The sequence below is a fragment of the Protomyctophum parallelum genome (genome assembly GCF_964188405.1).
Source record: "Protomyctophum parallelum genome assembly, chromosome: 18".
NCBI classification, from domain to species: domain Eukaryota; kingdom Metazoa; phylum Chordata; class Actinopteri; order Myctophiformes; family Myctophidae; genus Protomyctophum; species Protomyctophum parallelum.
This window is the reverse complement of record NC_139716.1, coordinates 41,314,587-41,333,496: the sequence shown is the minus strand read 5'-3', so window position 1 is coordinate 41,333,496 and position 18,910 is coordinate 41,314,587. Positions and strand designations below refer to the sequence as shown.

General features: G+C 47.7%; 1 protein-coding gene across 1 annotated transcript in view; it reads right to left on the bottom strand.

Moving 5' to 3' along the window:
• The window catches only part of pcdh7b (protocadherin 7b), a gene marked incomplete at its 5' end in the record, with an annotated part of 71,053 nt that extends 52,817 nt beyond the window's left edge, over nucleotides 1-18,236 (bottom strand). Inside the window, one exon of the mRNA XM_083788921.1 lies at nucleotides 15,150-18,236. Within this exon, the coding sequence (XP_083645047.1) occupies nucleotides 15,150-18,236 (3,087 nt within the window). The remainder of the gene's footprint in view (nucleotides 1-15,149) is intronic.
• Between the last annotated feature and the right edge of the window lie 674 nt (nucleotides 18,237-18,910).

Below are 18,910 nucleotides of genomic sequence, written 5' to 3'. Positions count from 1 at the left end.
CGGACATTCTCCCAGGACTGTGAGAAAAGAGGAAAAGGTGAAACTGAAGCTAGCTAATAGCCGGACTATAGGGTAAGGTGTCGCCAATCAATAACGCGAAACCAAATTAAGTGACTGGAACTGCTCTATATCCACAGTAGAATTTGTCTGGCTGAAGCCAACGTTACAGTCCGTGCAGCCACAGTAGTACAGTATATTGCAATTCTCAAGAGGAGATCTGTGGGGGATATACTGTAGGACATGAAGATACATGTTTAAACTGTACGTACACTACACAAGGCACAGTCTGGACACACCCACAGCTACGGTATACGCAAGGTCAGGATGAAGCTAGAAGTTATGGTTTAAAACTTAAACCCTCAGCAAAATGGACCTAAGTTCTGTACTTGAACCCTTTTATTCCATCCACGCCAAGGGCTCCATCTTGAGCCACCCTTATCCCTAAACGTATTTGCCATTTTTTTTACTATTTTGAAAAACATTTTTAAATTGTTCAACTAGCCGATCTACATCGAGACGTTGAGAGCTTGTATAGATCAGCTATTTGAACTATTTAAAAGTTTTTTTTAAATAGAATAAATAAATAAATAAAGATCTTTAAGAGTGTAAAATAGAAATAGAGTGTAAAATGATTTCCATATATCCTTGATATGGAAAGTGATGAAAACCGCAGATTTACATCATCATCTACAAGGCAAAACGCGAGGCGTTTTGAGCTTGTGGATTTGCTAATGTTCCCCACGGAATATGGGGTTCAAGCTACAAGCAACGGCACGCCGCGGGCTTACAACCATTCATCATGTACATCAGGGGCCGGTAATGTAATGTAATGTATACGACTTATGCAATTTACATTTGCCGATCCCCAACTACAGTTCAAGGTTCAGTCCCATTTCTCACAAACCAGTGCGGTATACTCACGCACACACACAGCACAGCACAGGGAAATTAGCATTTCTGAAGACGACTACACTAGTGTGACATCATATTTCAGCTAGCGTTGATACAGTATAGGCTTAATGCGAGGTGGCTCGTAACTCCGTGACAGCCGTGACCTTCATGCTTCAGCCGGGCAGGCAGACTCCTCCAGCCCAACTGACAAGATTTATCGGCCCGGGCTAATAGCCTGCTCTCTCCCAGGTAAGGCCTCGTCGATGCACGGGGCCTCGCCTGCCCCGCGGAGCAAAACGCGCTAATGAATATTTCTGCTGCCTCACACAACTTCTATACCGAGGTCTGCGCGCACGCGTGTGTGTGTGTGTATGTGTTAAGCCATACTTGTGTTAGACAAGTTAAAGAAATAATAATAATAAAAAAGGGTGCGGTGGTAGGGGTTATCCGGGGGTTATCCAGTGGTTTTCAACCCTTTTCATATCAAGGTCCATTATTTATTGGGTATTTGAGCCATGGCGGGCCACCATTTGATGACATTTAGGCTCTCAGATCCAAAACAAACGAATATTTTGTTGGCTTTGAATTCCATATATTGATGTTGGTACCATAGGAGAAATAACAGGCAAACGTAGACTTAAGTATTAAGTATAGTGCAGATACAATAATTATTAATAACACTCGGCTCGCCTGCCGGGACTCGCCTCGACCCCCCCCCCCCCCCACCCCCCCCGGGGATTTGAACAGGCAACCTTTACAGCGGCAGCTAACACGACCTTCAGGCACCATCTGCCCCCCCCCCCCCTCCTCCTCCTACCCCCCCCCCCCCCCCCCACCCCGTTTGTGCAGAGCATGTACATGTATGTATAATTATAACCACAAGCACACGTTCAAGTACAATGAGCTGCACAGTGCTCTGTGAACACACACACACGCCAAACACACGCACACGGGATATTGAAACCCTGTCAGGCATGTCGCTGTGTTTGTGTCTGGCGTGTGCAGGATGATGGAGAGGCTGAACTGCACTGTACATTTGCTGTGTTCTCCAGCGTGCACAGGAGACGCACGCACGCACGCACACACACACATATGCGCACACAGGTATGCACACGCACACACACACACACACACACACGTATGCGCCCGCTGTGCACACATGTGCACGTTCTCACACAGGTACTCCCCCCCCCCCCACCCCCCCAGGCTTTGATGGATGGTCGGTGAGCGCTCTGCCTCCTGTTTTCATACACAGATAATCTCATTTTGGGGGTGGGGGGGGGCATGGTGGGAGACACACCAAAACAGGGCTAATAGAGGCAGTCAAGCTGTCCTCTTTTTCCCCCCTCCTCTGCCCAACTCAAGTCGCATCCATTATAGTCGCTGCTCGGAGACAGCTGCTTAGCAAATATGTATGAGTGCCAGGCCAGTTAAAAAGCTGGAAAAAAAGCTATATCCTTCATTTGGATAGAAGAAATAAAAAATAAATAAAAACGGCACCAGACTTTATTAGGATGCATTATTTATTCCGGGCCAATTGTTAATCTGCCTGATTGCAGTCCAGAATTCTCAGTGCATTTTAATATTTCATCGGTTTCTCCGTGCAAAACGAGACAGAAAGGTGAAGGGATAGGATTGGTGTCAAGGCGAAAAACACAATGCAGGTGGTGTTAAGGCTCATACATAGTCTGGATTTACGGTGGTGGGGTGACCACCGAACTACAACATGACGTCACGAGCCGCGGTGAAGAGCAAACCACCGCCACCGCTCCAGCCCTTCTCTCTGTTTTTACTCACCACCGCTCAACGTTATTTCAGCTCCGGTGGTCAGCTCACCACCGGAGCGGTGGTCACCTCACCACCGAAAATCCAGACTATGAATAGGCCTTTAGGAGGACGCCTCACAAGCGGACAGACGGGCATTGAGACGTTCGCCTGTTTATTTATTTTTTTACATTCTGACTCTGATCATGCAGCTTTTCTGGATTCAGGGCCCAACTGGAAAACTCTCAAAAGAGTTTGCGGCGCCCCCATCTGACCGGTGGTCATATGGGTGGGCCGGGTGCATTCATACAGCTAATTTAGTTTAACCCATTCTGACCTGAGATCAGATTCATACGAGGTTTCCGCCGGACACACACTGGTCTGATGAACCCATTCTGACCTGAGATCAGATTCTAAAAAATGTCAGTCGTTATTTGATTTTTCAAAAATAGCAGACCTACAAGCTCGTATCGCGCCACTCGGTGGCGCGATATGAGCTTGTAGATCTGCTATTTTTCAATAGCTAAAGCATAACATGATGCTAACACCAAAATGGGTTCCAGTTCAGAATGGGGTAACCCAGAGGATCCTGCCAATATGTTTGTACTTTCACTTAAGTACATTCTGAATTCCTGTTACTTTCACTTGTAACGGAGTACTTTGACATTGCACTACTGATACTTTTTACTTGCGTAAACACATTGAGTATATGGGTCTGTAACTCAGAGAGTGTACGAATGGAACAATCCTAAAATCCTAAGACCTGGGGATCTGATTCTCTACACGAATGTACTTCAAAAATCCATTTTCTGAAAATGTCAGTGACTCTCAAACCTTTTTCATGTCAAGGACACCCAGAATTAACTGTATTTGACCACGGACCCTGTTTTTGACACCAAACAAGTTTTTAGAAACCCTGTCCTACTGTATTGATGCACCTTGGAAACTGTATACTGCACGATTAAGAGAGAGAGAGAGAGAGAGAGAGAGAGAGAGAGAGAACAGGTGTGTCTCTGTCAGGACTTGAGGGAAAAAAAATCAATGTGTACCTGAACCCAAGGTCAAGGTTGTATCTATTAAAAATAGATACACTGTTGAACTTATTACTTATTTTCTCCCTGTCAGCACCATGGTGTTCACACACACACACACACACACACACACACACACACACACACACACACACACACACACACACACACACACACACACACACACACACACACACACACACACACACACACACACACACACAGTAGCTACCCATATGCGATAGGCCTACATATTGTATGAACGGACATATTATTATAACGGAGTCGTCAAAAACATTTAATAGCAGTTATATTTACCGCAAATGCTGTAAAATCAATCATGGCATTTTAACCCAAATCTCTACGAGATCTTTTTTTTTTTTTTTCTAGCACTTTGGGGTGAACAAAAAGGTCGATAAAAGCAGGCAATTAGGGAGGGACAAGTTGGGGAGAAATTATATATTCTTTTCCAATTATTTTTAACACAGTTTTTGCACTCAATCATGTTATTTTGGGAACAATGCTTTCAGGGCACATGGAATAGATAAACAGTGGAAGTGCTATGGCGCTCAGTGTGCGCTTCGTCTACAGCAGTGGTGGAATAAGTGCTCAGTGGTTTTACTTAAGTAAAAGGATCAATAATACAGTTTAGAAATCCTCTATTACAAGTAAAAGGCAGACGTTCTAAATACACTTGAGTAAAAGTAATGGCATCAAAATGTACTTAAAGTACTAAAAGTACTCATTATGTAGAATGTCTCATTTCAAGTTTTCAAATATTTTCAAAATAGCCGATCTACAAGCTCACAGTGCGTTGACTCGCGACGCATTGTGAGCTTGTAGATAGGCTATTTTCAAATGGACGAAACATATATAGGGCTGAAGTGGTTAATGTAATAATAACAAGTGTGTTGCGTGTGGGGGCTATAAGACATCCATTATACTATATGCTACTACTGTAGTTCAACCTGCAGCAATAGCATAGCATCATATTCCAGATATCAAAGTAGGCTACAGCAATGACACTATACTACAGGCCTATACTTTGTTATAGCAAGTGCTCCAGCTCCACAACAACAGAAGTGCATGCCCACAACAAACACCCCACTGAACATTGTTTGTATTTGTATGTGCATATAGCTGCTCTTGACAGTACGCACGCACACACACATACACACACGCGCGCGCGTGCAACTGGCACCGACCAAAATGGAATAAAGATGCATTGCAATGCAAGGCACACGCCACGCACGCACGCGCACGCACGCGGCACCGAAACAACACTAATACACGCACACACAAACACAGCCTCTCTCTCTCTCTCCCCAACTCAATGAGAGCTCGAGCCATTACCTTTCTGTGCGGTCAGCTGTCAGCCCCGAGGAAGAGTTTCAAACTCACAAAACGTATTTTGTCGCGTTTCCTTTTGTTATATCCAAAATGGTCGATATGCTCCCCCAGTCTCTTAACTTAATTTTGCCCTCCACGGACACGGGACAAAACGGATTATATAAAGTAAATAATAAACTTATTTCATTTAAAATACTTCCACCCGCCATTCTTTCACATCATAAACAACCACACACACACGAGCAGGTGCTGTGATTGATCAAAAGCCAATGACCTCACGGTCTGAGGCGGGCCTTAGGGCTGAGCACAGCCCTCTATTGGCTGGCTCTGGGGCTGAGAGATTTTAGTAAACCAAGCAGGCGTGTCTTGGCAGCTGTCAATCATTCAACGCAATGAAAGCCAATGGAAGCCTTTTGGGCTGTAAAAACATCAGCCCATTTTGACCTATTTTGTGTTTTTCTTGTAACAATTTGATGCTGTTGCTGCTTTAGATTATACCAGAATATAAAATGATCTATTATAAAACATTTTAATAATATTTTCTCATCTTTACTCCACTATTTTCCTCTGAGATGTAGTAAAAAGCATTGGAATTGAAATTAGTATAGTACAAATACCTCAACATTGTGCTTAAGTAGATGTACTTAGTTACTTTCCAACCTGTCAAAATGGGTTTAAAAAACACAATGAAATGGACCATTTTGTTTTTTGCAATTGACCAGGCAATGCACTTGACCAGGCATTCATTGGCATGTACAAAGAATTGGAATTGACAATTTCAAATGATCAATTCCAATCCTTTGTTTGCCAATGAATGACTGGTCAAGTACTGTAAAACGCCACGATAGCGACAGACAGCCCCTCCACTCAGCCATCATAACTCCCAAGAGCCTCCGTACGTATGTCTGCCAAAACGGCACATCAGTCAACATGTCTCTTTATTCCACCTGTCAGCTCCTGGGCTTAATAAACAAGTTCACTGTCCACAAAAGGGAGCCGTGCCATTGGCCCGGCGGCGGGCAGCGCGTGGCACTTAGGGGGTAAGTTATAGAGCAAAGTGTCAGCCTTCTCCACGCCTCTTATCCCATTCTGACCTGAGATCAGATTCATACGAAGGTTTCCGCCAGACACACACTGGTCTGATGAACCCATTCTGACCTGAGATCAGATTCTAAAAATGTCAGTCATTCTTCGATTTTTCAAAAAAATAGCAGACCTACAAGCTCGTATCGCGCCACTCGGTGGCGCGATATGAGCTTGTAGGTCTGCTATTTTTCAATAGCTAAAGCATAACATGATGCCGACACCAAAATGGGTGCCCGTTCAGAATGGGTTATTCTCATTTTCATGAAGGACGTGTGTCACAACATGTCCGCTCTACGGCTGGACAGGTTTTAAATTGCCGGCCCCCCTGACGGGAGTGCACGGACCCCGTTGGCAGTTCCCTTGACACCCATGGCACCCCGGTGAGATGCACTGACAAGGAGTGATTCATCTGACACTGCGTGTGTCTTTGCGCGTGCGTGCGTGCGTGCGTGCGTGCGCGTGCGTGCGTGCGTGCGTGCGTGCGTGCGTGCGTGTGTGCGTGCGTGCGTGCGTGCGTGCGTGCGTGCGTGCGTGCGTGCGTGCGTGCGTGTGTGCGCGCGTGCGTGCACGTGCGTGAGAGAGAGAGAGAGAGAGAGAGAGCGACGACAAAGAAAGAGAGACACATAGTGCCGTAAACATACAAGCACATGTCTTTTTTTTCTTTTACATGGTGCACTTGCTTCCTATAATGTAGGACACTAATCTGGGTAGACAGAACATATTAAAATACAATGAATCAATAGAAAATTGATGGCATGTTAAGACAAGCTAAGAACAAACAATTCAGAGGGCCAAAACAAACATGGTGTCCGCCTGTCAAGAACATCATCAACTATACATGGTCCTTCTGTCAGTGTGCATTTGAGACGGTTCCGCCGTGCAAAGGAGCAGGGCCATTGTTTTGCCTGCACGCCTCACAAACAATGAGCCTCATATATGTCTGATCCATGTTGTATTCCCGCACGTCGACAGAGAACCATTCCCCGGGGTCCAACGCAGCACTTGAGCTAAGTGATGTTCTCGGTTTGCTTGCCTCTTTATTTAGCTGCACAGCAGTTAGTATATGGATGGAGGGACAACTCCAGAACAGGGGGATAATAGGCCAGTGGTTCTCAAACCTTTTCATGTCAGGACCCCAAAATGGACACTTTATTAGCCCTGAGGCGAGACCTCCATTTGAAGAAGATATTCCCAAAGGACCCCCATAAGAGAAGCTTTTTACAGCTCTAGCAGTGATTGTCAACCATTTTAACCCATTCTGACCTGAGATCAGATTCATACGAGGTTTCCACTGGACACACACTGGTCTGATTAACCCATTCTGACCCGAGATCAGATTCTAAAAATGTCAGTCGTTCTTCGATTATTCAAAAATAGCAGACCTACAAGCTCGTATCGCGCCACTCGGTGGCGCGATATGAGCTTGTAGATCTGCTATTTTTCAATAGCTAAAGCATAACATGATGCTAACACCAAAACGGGTGCCCGTTCAGAATGGGTTAATTTCAAGGACCCCCCAGTTTGACATGCATTAGTCTACGGGCCCCCATTGAATGGCATTTCTATCTCTGGGACCCCAATTTATAATGTAAAAACATGTAGGTTAGAAGTGGTTAATGTGTTCAAATGTAATCAAAATCTACAAAGTAACTAGTAACTAAAAAGTTTTCAAATAATGTAATGGTGTAAAAGTACAATTATTTGACTCTGCTACAGTATGTGTACTGTAGTGAGTATTGCCAATTGGAAATGCTCAAGTGACGTGCAAATACCTCAAAATTGTACTTAAGTAGAGTACTTAAGGAAATGTATACTGTAGGTATTTCACACCGCTGATAGTTAGTGTTGCTGTTGAGATCCCACTGTACTGTCCACTAACGTGGTGATTTATACTTGGTTGCATGCCGCAGTGTCGCGCAACAACAAATGCACACTTTCAAGCTTACAACGGCAGAGTTTACAATCGGCAGCATCTGAGCGAGTGCAATCAACGTGGCGTGCCGGCGTACACGTAGCATTCCCCGTCAGCTCACCCTTTCTCCTCCTTTGTCCGCTTAGCACCTCGCGACAACAATAACCGCTGTGGACAGCAGGCCCATGCTATTAACAGATTCCATTAGGACGACTGCCTTTCAGGAGACCTCGACAAAGCCAATAACAAATCCATTGTACGCATACGTACAATAGGGACAGTGACAGTACGAGCAAGTCAGGAACGGGAGTCAGATACAGTACATATATAGGCAGAGAAATGACTGCATCATTTCCAAGGTTACCTCAATGCTACGGTTGAAGGAGAACTTATATTTCAGAAGGAGAATGTATCTCGCCTGCAAATACTGTATTCAGTAACCAATATGTCATGTAGGTTCCGTGATGATCTATAAATGGAGTGAATGGAAAGCATCCTCGGTATCAAAGGATGGATTTGTTTTTACTGTCCTGATACCCCGTCCAGGACAGGCTTCAGACGCGCCTCCCCAGGAGACTTAAGGCCTATTCATAGTCTGGATGTTCGGTGGTAAGGTGACCACCACTCCGGTGGTGAGCTGACCACCGGAGCTGAAATAACGTTGAGCGGTGGTGAGTAAAAACAGAGAGAAGGGCTGGAGCGGTGGCGGTGGTTTGCTCTTCACCGCGGCTCGTGACGTCATGTTGTAGTTCGGTGGTCACCCCACCACCGTAAATCCAGACTATGTATGAGCCTTAAGATCTGAACCCATTTGATTTGGCGTTAGGAACCCGTTGCTGCCCTTGCCCTCCCCAGGCAGGGTTCGAAGCAACAACCTTCCGCATGAAAGGCGTATGCTCTATAACCACTACATGAGGGCGGCCCTCATCCTCGGTATCAAAGGATAGTTTTCTAATATAGCACCGCTGTGTCAAAATAAGCTCTATAGCAGAAGCACTGCTAGCTTTATGAAGACCATTCTGCTTCCTTCCTCTCTTTCCATTTCTGCTTGCGTGTCAGGTAAATCTAATCCTCTAAGATTAGTAATTGCCCTACACCTAATGCATTCATATGACCAAACCAAATCATGCCAGAAAGTGCTTGCTGTGGCAATTTCGTGGATATTATTACTCTGCACTCTCCCTCCACCTTTTTATTTTACTTCCTATAAACGTAAACAACGAGGCCTGAGCAAGCACGAAGCAAATTAAGCCACCACAATATACACTTTGGATTAAATTAGCTAATGTTAGCGGTAAAGCAGGACCAGCTCACCAAAGGAATAAACAGCTCATCTTCGCTGTCCTCTCACACTTGGCCTCGGGGTGTGAATGGCAGAATTAAGATGTTATGCATCTTTGATTTAAACAGAGCATTGCAGTATTTTTTTTTTGAAGCATGCACACTCAGATTAATATGCACAGTACATGAGATAATATCAAATATTGTTTGGTGGTAAAAAGTCACGGCCGAGGAGTCAATAGAGTTTATCTGAGCGCAAAGGAACCGAAGCACAGAGTGGGAAAACGTTGAAGGGCTGTGTAATGGCGAGGCCGGCTGCCAGCAGCAGCTGCCATGATTTCAGCTAAACTCCTTCCTCGGGAAATCCCAGTGAGAATACCATCTTGTTTGCCGGGCCTATACTCCTCGTTGCCAGTAATATTATTTACAGTATACTAACTAAATTGTTGATCAAGTGCTATATTTCCTTAATGTCTTTCTTAATAAATAATGCTATGGGAATGTTTTAAACAAACAAATCCAGTATTTGTCATGGTCCTCTCATGTGATTGCATAAACTCAAGTAACAACTAATGCCCGGGTGATGCTCTCTCTCTGGAGGGATATAAGAGAGAGAGAGAGAGAGAGAGATAGAGAGAGAGAGCGAGAGAGAGAGATTATGCCATGTGTTCCACAGCAAAGGTGTACATTTTGCATTATGACAGCTGGTGTTGCTCCGCAGGCATTGTTTTTCTCCAAACCCATAAGCTGACCTGTAACAGCAATCACGGGGGAGGAGCCCTGACTACCACGCGATAAAGCCCCAGTGGAACCTCTTATCAAGTAATTACCTTATTGAGCTCAGCTGAATGACTGACTGCCTCAACAGTTCCACCGATAGAATCGCACAAGCACCATTGGGGTGGTGGGGGCGTTGGAGGGGCATAAGCACTGATGCATACCAAAGACACAGCTTGGGAGTTGCAGAGGTACACAGTACACACACACACGCACACACTGGAGGCGGAATGCGGTTTCTTTCGTTCAGAAGTGCTGCACGTATGGTGCGCAAACAGCAACAACCAGTAGACTCTATAGCTTACAAAACATTACTGAGGTCAATGTGTGGCTTTCCACAAGTGTTTATCGGCTGCTACATTTGTATAGGTGTAAACAAATGGGGCACGAGTCAAAGTCTACACACATTTTCATATTGGGTTTCCCGATTCCGCGTGAAGGGTATTGGGTGACCCCTCTGGTTTTGCATGGTGACGTATACTGTACAGTACAGTACGCGCGGCGGTGGTGTGTCTGAGCCTGAGAATAAACATTATGCCCTATTGCAAAGGGCACGAGGCCAGACTGTTGAAAGTTATGAGGAGGAGAACATCGGGGGAACAGCTGGCCGGGGAGGTGTGGGGAGGTGAGCGGCCGAGGGCAAACATCCAATCCAGTCATGCCTAAGTATACTGCATCGACCCTGAGGCGAGACAAGCCAGGATATGGGGCTGCGTTCGCGGACCGAGGCATACCCGTGTGCCCGGAGGGGCCGCGCTGTGAGAGCGCCGAATACAAGCTGCTTCCACTCACCGCTCATTAAAGCACATGCACCTGGACACAGCCAGGTTACTTTGAAGTGCAATGATGAAACAAAAGTGTGTGGCTGGGCTGGCTGGCTGGCTGGCTGCTGAGAGCCACGGCTCGGCGAACACACCCGCAGCCTCTTCTTCTTCTTTTTTTTGCCCCACGCTGTGGAGGGATTTGCACGTGATTTCCTTATAGCCCACCGTGCTGGGCTGGAATCGAAAACGACTGCCAGAAGTAATCAAACAATGTGTTCAGGTCGAATCGGGTGAACCACAGGGAGTCTTATCCTGGGCACGTCATAACAGGCGAACGTTGAACGTGAAGAGCACATGTACAGTACCTGGTAAATGGTGCATTTATATAGCGCCTTTGTCCAGGGCGCTTTACAGTGATCGTGCATTACGAGTTCGTATCGTTCACAAGTTCAATGCTTGAGCTCTTTTCGGCAGAGAGATTTGGTAACAGGGTGGGAAAAGGGAGGGGGATCAAGGATAGAGCCCTGGAGACCCCAGTCAAAAGAACGATATAGGGTTTAACCCACTCTGCGCGGGAACCCATTTTGGTGTTAGCATTACGTTATGCTTTAGCTATTTAAAAATAGCAGATCTACAAGCTCATATCGCGCCACCGAGTGGCGCGATACGAGCTTGTAGGTCTGCTTTTTTTATTTTTAAACGACTGACATTTTTTTAGAATCTGATCTCAGGTCAGAATGGGTTAATCAGACCAGTGTGTGTCCAGTGGAAACCTCGTATGAATCTGATCTCAGGTCAGAATGGTTTAAGTGACACAATGACTAGCCCTCACACACACACACACACACACACACACACACACACTGGAATGGAAGATGACGAGGTTGAATGTCATAGCACAAACAAAAAGGTGCGGGGGGGGGAGGGGGGGGGGAGATAAGAATTCAATCAGTGGAACTCAGAGGGGGTGCTGCTGCTGAGGATGAAATGTCATGTCCGTCAACAGCCTTGCTCCAACTCTTGACAGCTGCTCGGTGACACCTAGGCTCGTTCCTCACAGTTCACTTAGCTTAATGAGTGTTTAAATGTCTGACGGGAGTTGAAAGCAAAGGCTCCCCTTGCCGATAAACGCTGCCGGTTGCCTAGTTACCTGGGCGAGCATAGGCTGCCTGCGTGGTTATATTGTAGGATTAGGTAGGCGAGGAGGTGGAACCCGATACTAAAGAGCTCGCACTGTTTCTGGCCAGCACCTCTTTCTCCCTCTCTCTCTCTCTCTCTCTCTCTCTCTCTCTCTCTGCATCCAACCCAAAACTCCCATGTGAAACAGTAGGAGCCATTCTCTACTCCACTAACAGGGCTGTCTTTCTTGTGCACAGATAGGGGAGGATAGTGGAAGAGCAGGGCTTGAGAGGGTGTGTGTGTGTGTGTGTGTGTGTGTGTGTGTGTTTCTGCGTGCATGCGCACGTGCGTGCGTGCGTGCGTGCGTGCGTGCGTGCGTGCGTGCGTGCGTGCGTGCGTCTGTGAGGGGAGAGAGAGAGAGAAAGAGAGGTGCTGCGCCTTGTCACAAATCCTAACCCTGAGGGTTTTAAGACTAATTTGCAAATTCAGATTTTGAACTTATACTTAATGTCGGGGGAAAATCTCATGCATTTGGAATTGCATTTGGATTCAGTCACATCAGTTTCATTTTAAGGGGTTCTTAAATTGCCATTTAGCTATAGGAGTATTCCTCTACAGGGAGTGAGCTATAGCCACACATGCACACGCACATGCACACGCACACACACACACACACACACACACACACACACACACACACACTCTCTAACAGCCCAGAAATCAACAACCAGACATTAAGACACTACTGTACCGCACACAAAGCCAAGCCTTCATTTAAGCTACCGTGGGGAGATATACGTCATGTATTACACATGAGTGTAGTGAGCACATGATGGCTTTAGCCACAGTCAGGGCCACATACCTGACAACAGAGTATTTTTAGAACATGTAAACAGAGGTGGCTGTGTTAAGGCCATAATTGGAGTTGGAGCACGTAAACAGTTTAAACACGTCACCTTCTCAATTAGTTACACTCTCATGCAGCCATTAGTTCTGACCCCTTTCACCTCAGCGGAACACGTCAACAGTTGCAGTATTTGATTATAGGGGCCGAGGGACATTAAAGATCATTGTGAATTATGTTTGCTGAATATTGAGTAGCCGTACCTTGCACTGTAATATCACCATATCTGATCTGCACTCCATGCAGCAAAGACGGTATTTTACATAACTCACTTCCACTTTGCTCATGTCATGTGTTAGCCTTGAATTGCAAGAAGAAACGGCCTTAATAATGCTCGGTGTATAGCCGCCGCCAGTGTGCATTTAGCATTGTCTTTCTCCTTTTCTCAGTATACAGACTGTATTCTAACAAATAGAAAATCCCCAGAAAAAGAAATCACCGCAAGCCAAGTCCACGTGAAAAGTAAATAAATAATTATATAAGCGCTAGCACGGTGACACACAATACATGCTGCTGCCGCAGCGCCGAATAGAGTGCCCTTTTAATTATGCAGGAGACATCCGAAAGCAACAGCACTCCTCACACTGTGTGTAGCAGCTTGCTGAATACACTATATTAGAAGCTGTTAGACACAGGGGCCAAGGGAGACCGAGGTGAATGGCAGAGAGAGAGAGAGAGAGGGGGGGAGAAAGAGACAGATGGTTTGTAGGGAATGCAAAGGGTATATATGGCATTATAGACAGAAAGGATGAAGAAAACGATGCAATGCGGAGAGCAGGAACGTAACAAACGCGATGGATGTCATTTGTATTTGAGTGTGAAGAAGCGATTTGAGCGAAGATGGAGATGAGGCCGGAGTGCATGTGATTCGGGAGGAAGCTAGAGATGCGGAGTGACGGATACGGTGCCAAAAAAAGGACATGAACTGTAGGAGGGGGAAATGGATATGGAATATGTGAAGGGGAGAGGTCGAGACAGACAAATAAAAGCAGAGAATAATATGCCGTATACACTGCAGGCGCGCACCTGGACAAAGCAGCACTCTCGAATGCTCAACCAATAGCTGCCTATTCCAAGTAAAGAGAGCGATATCAATAATGCATTAGACTTCCATTGAAAACACATGAAACAATGGAGTAAGTGTTCTGTTCCTGGCAAACGCCAGATCAAGAAGTCTGACTTCATTACGAATTAACGCCACTTGGGTCCAACCGTGCCAGAAGAAGAAGACAATAAGAAAAGAAAATGAAGGGGGGTGTTGCGGGGTTCAAAATACGAAAATGCACACAGTCCCTGGGATATGAATGTCACATCAAGAATGGACACATTTTTACATGATGGCAGAGAGTTGCTGTGGGTGAAGGAGGACGGGGAAAAGCATAAAAGGAAGTTAAGGAGAGCTGGAGGGGAGCAGAGAGGGAATTGGCCACGAAGAGAGGCACGGGGAGATGAAAAGAGCAAAATGGAGATATGAGCAGTGCTACCGTCGAGAGCGGAGGGGAGTCAGATCAACAGTGGGATGGGAGGAGGAGGGGAGGTGGTGCAGAAAGAGACAGTTTCACCGCTATAGGCTGGTGAACTGATACAGGCGCTCGGAGTGCAGAGGAATGTTAACACAACCTCCTGCCCAGATGTTCCCAGTCAAGCCGAGTCAAACCTTGTAAAACGGGACACTGCAACTAGCATTCCTTACACAGCCAGCCACGTCTATGATGCATTCTTGGTGTCTTTCTTGGTGTCTAGTTTTTTTTTCCTTTTTTTTCCTCCTTCGTTCTTTCCCCTGTTCACAGGGGGGTAGAAAGGGTAGCCGTGTTACTAAGAGAGGACAGGGCAGAGACCTGACCTAGCCGAGGGGTGTTTTGCTCCCATGCGCAATGCTCCCTTCTGAGAAAAAATAACTGCAAACCAGAGCCTTATGTGAGCTGTCTACAGAACTCTTGACACATTATGTGCTAAGGTTAGCGGTCAGGACACCCTGCCTTTCAGCCCTACGTGCCAAGATTAACACAAAAACACTGGACTGTGTCGTGCAGAGTGCGAACTAGTACACCTAATCAAAACCATCCTTTTCCATTTTCAACATTGCACGTGAATGGCACTCCAAACCAAAACAAGATCAATGCCCACTAACTTGACGTACTGTACAGTACATTAGCACGATAAAGGCAATAGAACGACTGAGACAGGCCCTGTCAGAAAGCATTACGGCAGAGAGAACACACTAACGGGGAGAATAACTAGACATTCGTAAAAGTAGCGAAGACTCTTACCTGTTTGTTGTACTTGTTGATGGTTTGACTGCTGTATTCAGAGCAGTGGTCAGATCCAAGGGAAATGTTATCTCCGGTGCCAACGAAGGTGTTGGCCGGGGGCAGGTCCTGAACGGCCTGGTGCTTTTTCCCCGCCGTCGGCGACTGCGGGTGCAGCTGGACGGTGGGGAGCGGCGAGCTGGACTTGTAGTGCCGGGCCAGATCGGGGCTCCCAGGGCCGCCGTTGACCGAGCGGTAGCGGCCCATGCCGGGGCTGTCCGACAGCTTCTCGTTGACGCCGTCGTATCGCTGCCCGTTGGGCTTGGAGGCCTCCACGGTGACGATGCTGCTGTACAGCGGCTGCTTGGACTTCTGCTTCTTCTTGTCCTTCTTCGGCTTCTTGGACTTGTCGTGCTGCTGCGGCGTGAAGAAGTCCTCGTGGTCCTTCTTGCCGGCCTCGTAGCCGTTCTTGTTCTTGGGGCGGCAGTAGCGGGCCATGACGACGATGAGGATGATGAGGATGACCGTCATGATGCCCGACACCACGCCGATGACAATGCTCAGCCGCTGCTTGCCCAGGTCGTAGTTGGGGTCGCCGGCGATGTTGGTGTTGAGGGAGGTGCTCAGGCTCTTGGCCACCTGGGCCTCCACGACGGTGGAGTTGGAGAGGGTCTCGTTGACGTACACGTGCACCAGCGTGGTGGTGCTCTGCGAGGGCTGCCCGCTGTCGTTCACCTGGACCACCAGCCGGTGGAGGCCGTAGTGCTTCTGCTCCAGCTTGCCCACCAGCGATATGACCCCACTCCCCCCGTCGATCTCGAACAGCCTGAAGGGGTTGCCGCCGATGATGCTGTAGTTCAGGTCGGCGTTGATGCCCGTGTCGGTGTCCGTGGCGATGACCGTTCGCACCACCGTTCGGACATTACTGGACGGAGGGAGGAGGGTGTAGGAGCTGTTTATCGGGAAGGTGACGGACGGGGGGTTGTCGTTCTCGTCCATGACAAAGAGCGACACGGTGGCGGTGGCTGATCTGGGAGGGTCGCCTCCGTCCACGGCCTTCACCCTGAACGTGTATGTGGTTTTCTGCTCACGGTCAAAGGACAGCGTGGAGAATATGGTTCCGGTGTCATTCTCGATGGAGAAGATTTCCTCCTCTTCCTCGATGAAAAGACTCATTTCGGCGTTTTGGCCCTTGTCCGCGTCGATGACCGTGACCATGCCGACGGGGCTGTTTGGCTCGAGGTTCTCTTTGACATAGAAGGTAAACACGTCCTGCATGAACTTTGGTTCATTGTCGTTCTTGTCGGCCACGAGGACCACCACGGTCGCCGAGCCCTGCAGGATGGGCATGCCCTTATCTTTGGCTATCACTTTGAATTCGTAGCGCTCCGTTTGCTCTCTATCCAGGATGGTGTTTACACGGATGTCTCCGCTGTCCGCGTCGATAGAGAAAATCCCATTCACCGATGAGTCTAGGGAATAGGCTATTTCGGCGTTCTTCCCACTATCTGCATCGATGGCTATAACGGTTGTCACCCGCTCGCCAGGGGCATTGTTTTCGGGAAATGACACCTCGACTACATTCTGGCTGAAGATAGGAGGGTTGTCATTAGTGTCACCCACTTTGACAATAACTGAATTATTACTAGCCAGACTGGGGCTCCCAGAATCCACAGCCACTATGACCACATTGTATTCCTGCGTGGCCTCATAGTCCAGTGGGGCAGAGGTGTGGAGGAAATATTTCTTTTTATTCTGCTCGCCCTCCATCTCGCTGGCTGGTTTGAGCTGAAATGGAACATCCCCCACCACTGTACATGTCACTATGCCGTTTTCCCCCTGGTCACGATCCGACACTTGGACCAGGGCAATAGGCGTGTCCACGACAACATCCTCGGCCACGTTGGCTATGCCATCTTTCAGGAATATGCGTCCGATTTTCCTTATCTCAATGGCGGGAACGTTGTCGTTCTCATCCTTGATGTTTAGCACCACGGTAGCCTTGTCCATTTTAGGCGGCTGGCCTCGGTCACGGGCCATTACAGTAAATCTCAGTTGGCTCACTTCCTCACGGTCGATGCGGTGCAACACACTCAGCCAGCCCGTGCTCTCGTCCAACCTCAGCAGCCGCCTCACCGACTCCGTGGCCGCTCCGAACACATACTCGATTTGACCGTTGACCCCGACGTCTGCGTCGGCCGCCTTGAGCTGCAGAATGGGGGCGCCCGGGGAGCTGTTCTCCGGGAGGTCGGCCTCGTAAACGCTCTTCTCGAACCGTGGGCTGTTGTCGTTCACGTCGGTGATCATCACCCTAAGTATGGCCTGAGAGGAGCGAGGGGGGTCCCCTCCGTCCCTGACACGCAGCGTGAGCTCATACGAGTCCCTCTGCTCCCTGTCCAGGGCCCCTTTAATGATGAGCTGGGGCTGCTTCTCGCCGTCGGTGGTGTCGGCCACCTGCAGTTCAAAGACACTGCTCCTGCTCGCCCCCTCCTCATAGCGCCTCTTATTGCCCGAGTAGTCACCGTTGTTGTCGCGCCCCGCAGAGGAGCCCGGCCGCCTCTCCCCGCCGTCCTGAATGAGCTCATATCGCTCTATTCCATTTCTGCCAAAATCTCTGTCGGTGGCCGTGGGCAGTAAGTAAAGAGTACCGATGGGTCTGTTCTCCTCCACAGACAGTGTCAGAACCGGAGAAGGGAAAGACGGTGTGTTGTCATTAATGTCTAATATTATGACTTTTCCCTCAAAGAGGTCGACCCAGCTCTGTGCGGGTCCAATGACGGACACTTCAAAATCTATAAAACACTCATTTTCATCGAATATCATTTGGCACTGTTGCAATTTCTCGCGGTCTATCCGCCGTTCGTTGGTGGTGAGCTCGCCGGTGATGTTGTCTATTTTGAAAAAATCAGAACCGGACTCGAGCGTGAACGTCACCTCGCCGGACCCGGCGACGATGCCCAGGTCCCCGGCCACGTTCCCTATGCGGACGTCCGCGGGTCCCTCCTCAGCCAAGCGATACCGGAGCACTTGCTTGGCAGCGGGCTGATATACGAGCTGCAGGACGATTATCCAGTAGCATAGATAGTCCACTGCACCAGTAGTCCTCATTGTTGACGCCTAAATCATTCACTTGCTTCTTTTATAATTAAAAAAAATACAATAATGACCGTGATTTTCACTCGAAATGTCCTTTTATGAGAATCAAATGCCGTTTTTCATCTATGTGATTCATTCTCAAGTCCTCCGTGTTGTCGGGATGCGTGAGACTTCATCCTCCGGACCGGACGCCTCTCTCCACTGCAGTGAACAGCAGCAGCAAGTGCACGGGGCTTTCCTCTTGTGCTTTCCTCCAAACCCCGATATTTGTATTTGCTCTTTCCCTATTTTCTGCAGGAAAAAACGCAACCCGGGTGCGACGGGGCTGTGCGCGCTCAAGGGGATTTTAGTGCCATAAATGCGTGCGTAAAAAACCAAAACGTAAAAAAAAAAAGAAAAACCCCACACACACAATCTCTATCTCACCAAAAACATAAGTCACAATCTCACCGTTTCAGTTCAGTTGTATAATGTCTAGAATCCGTGTGGGGTGAGGCTCCAATATTCCTCTGTTTAAAATATATTTCCAGAGTGACGTGTTTTGTCCGAGCAGTTTCCAAACTTGATCACACCGAGGGGCTGACGACGGTGCGTGCGGGACATGTCAGCTCGCACTGTCCGTAAAGATGGGAATATATGAAGCAAAAAAAAAAAAAAAACAACCACATGCAGCCGCTATCCTCTCG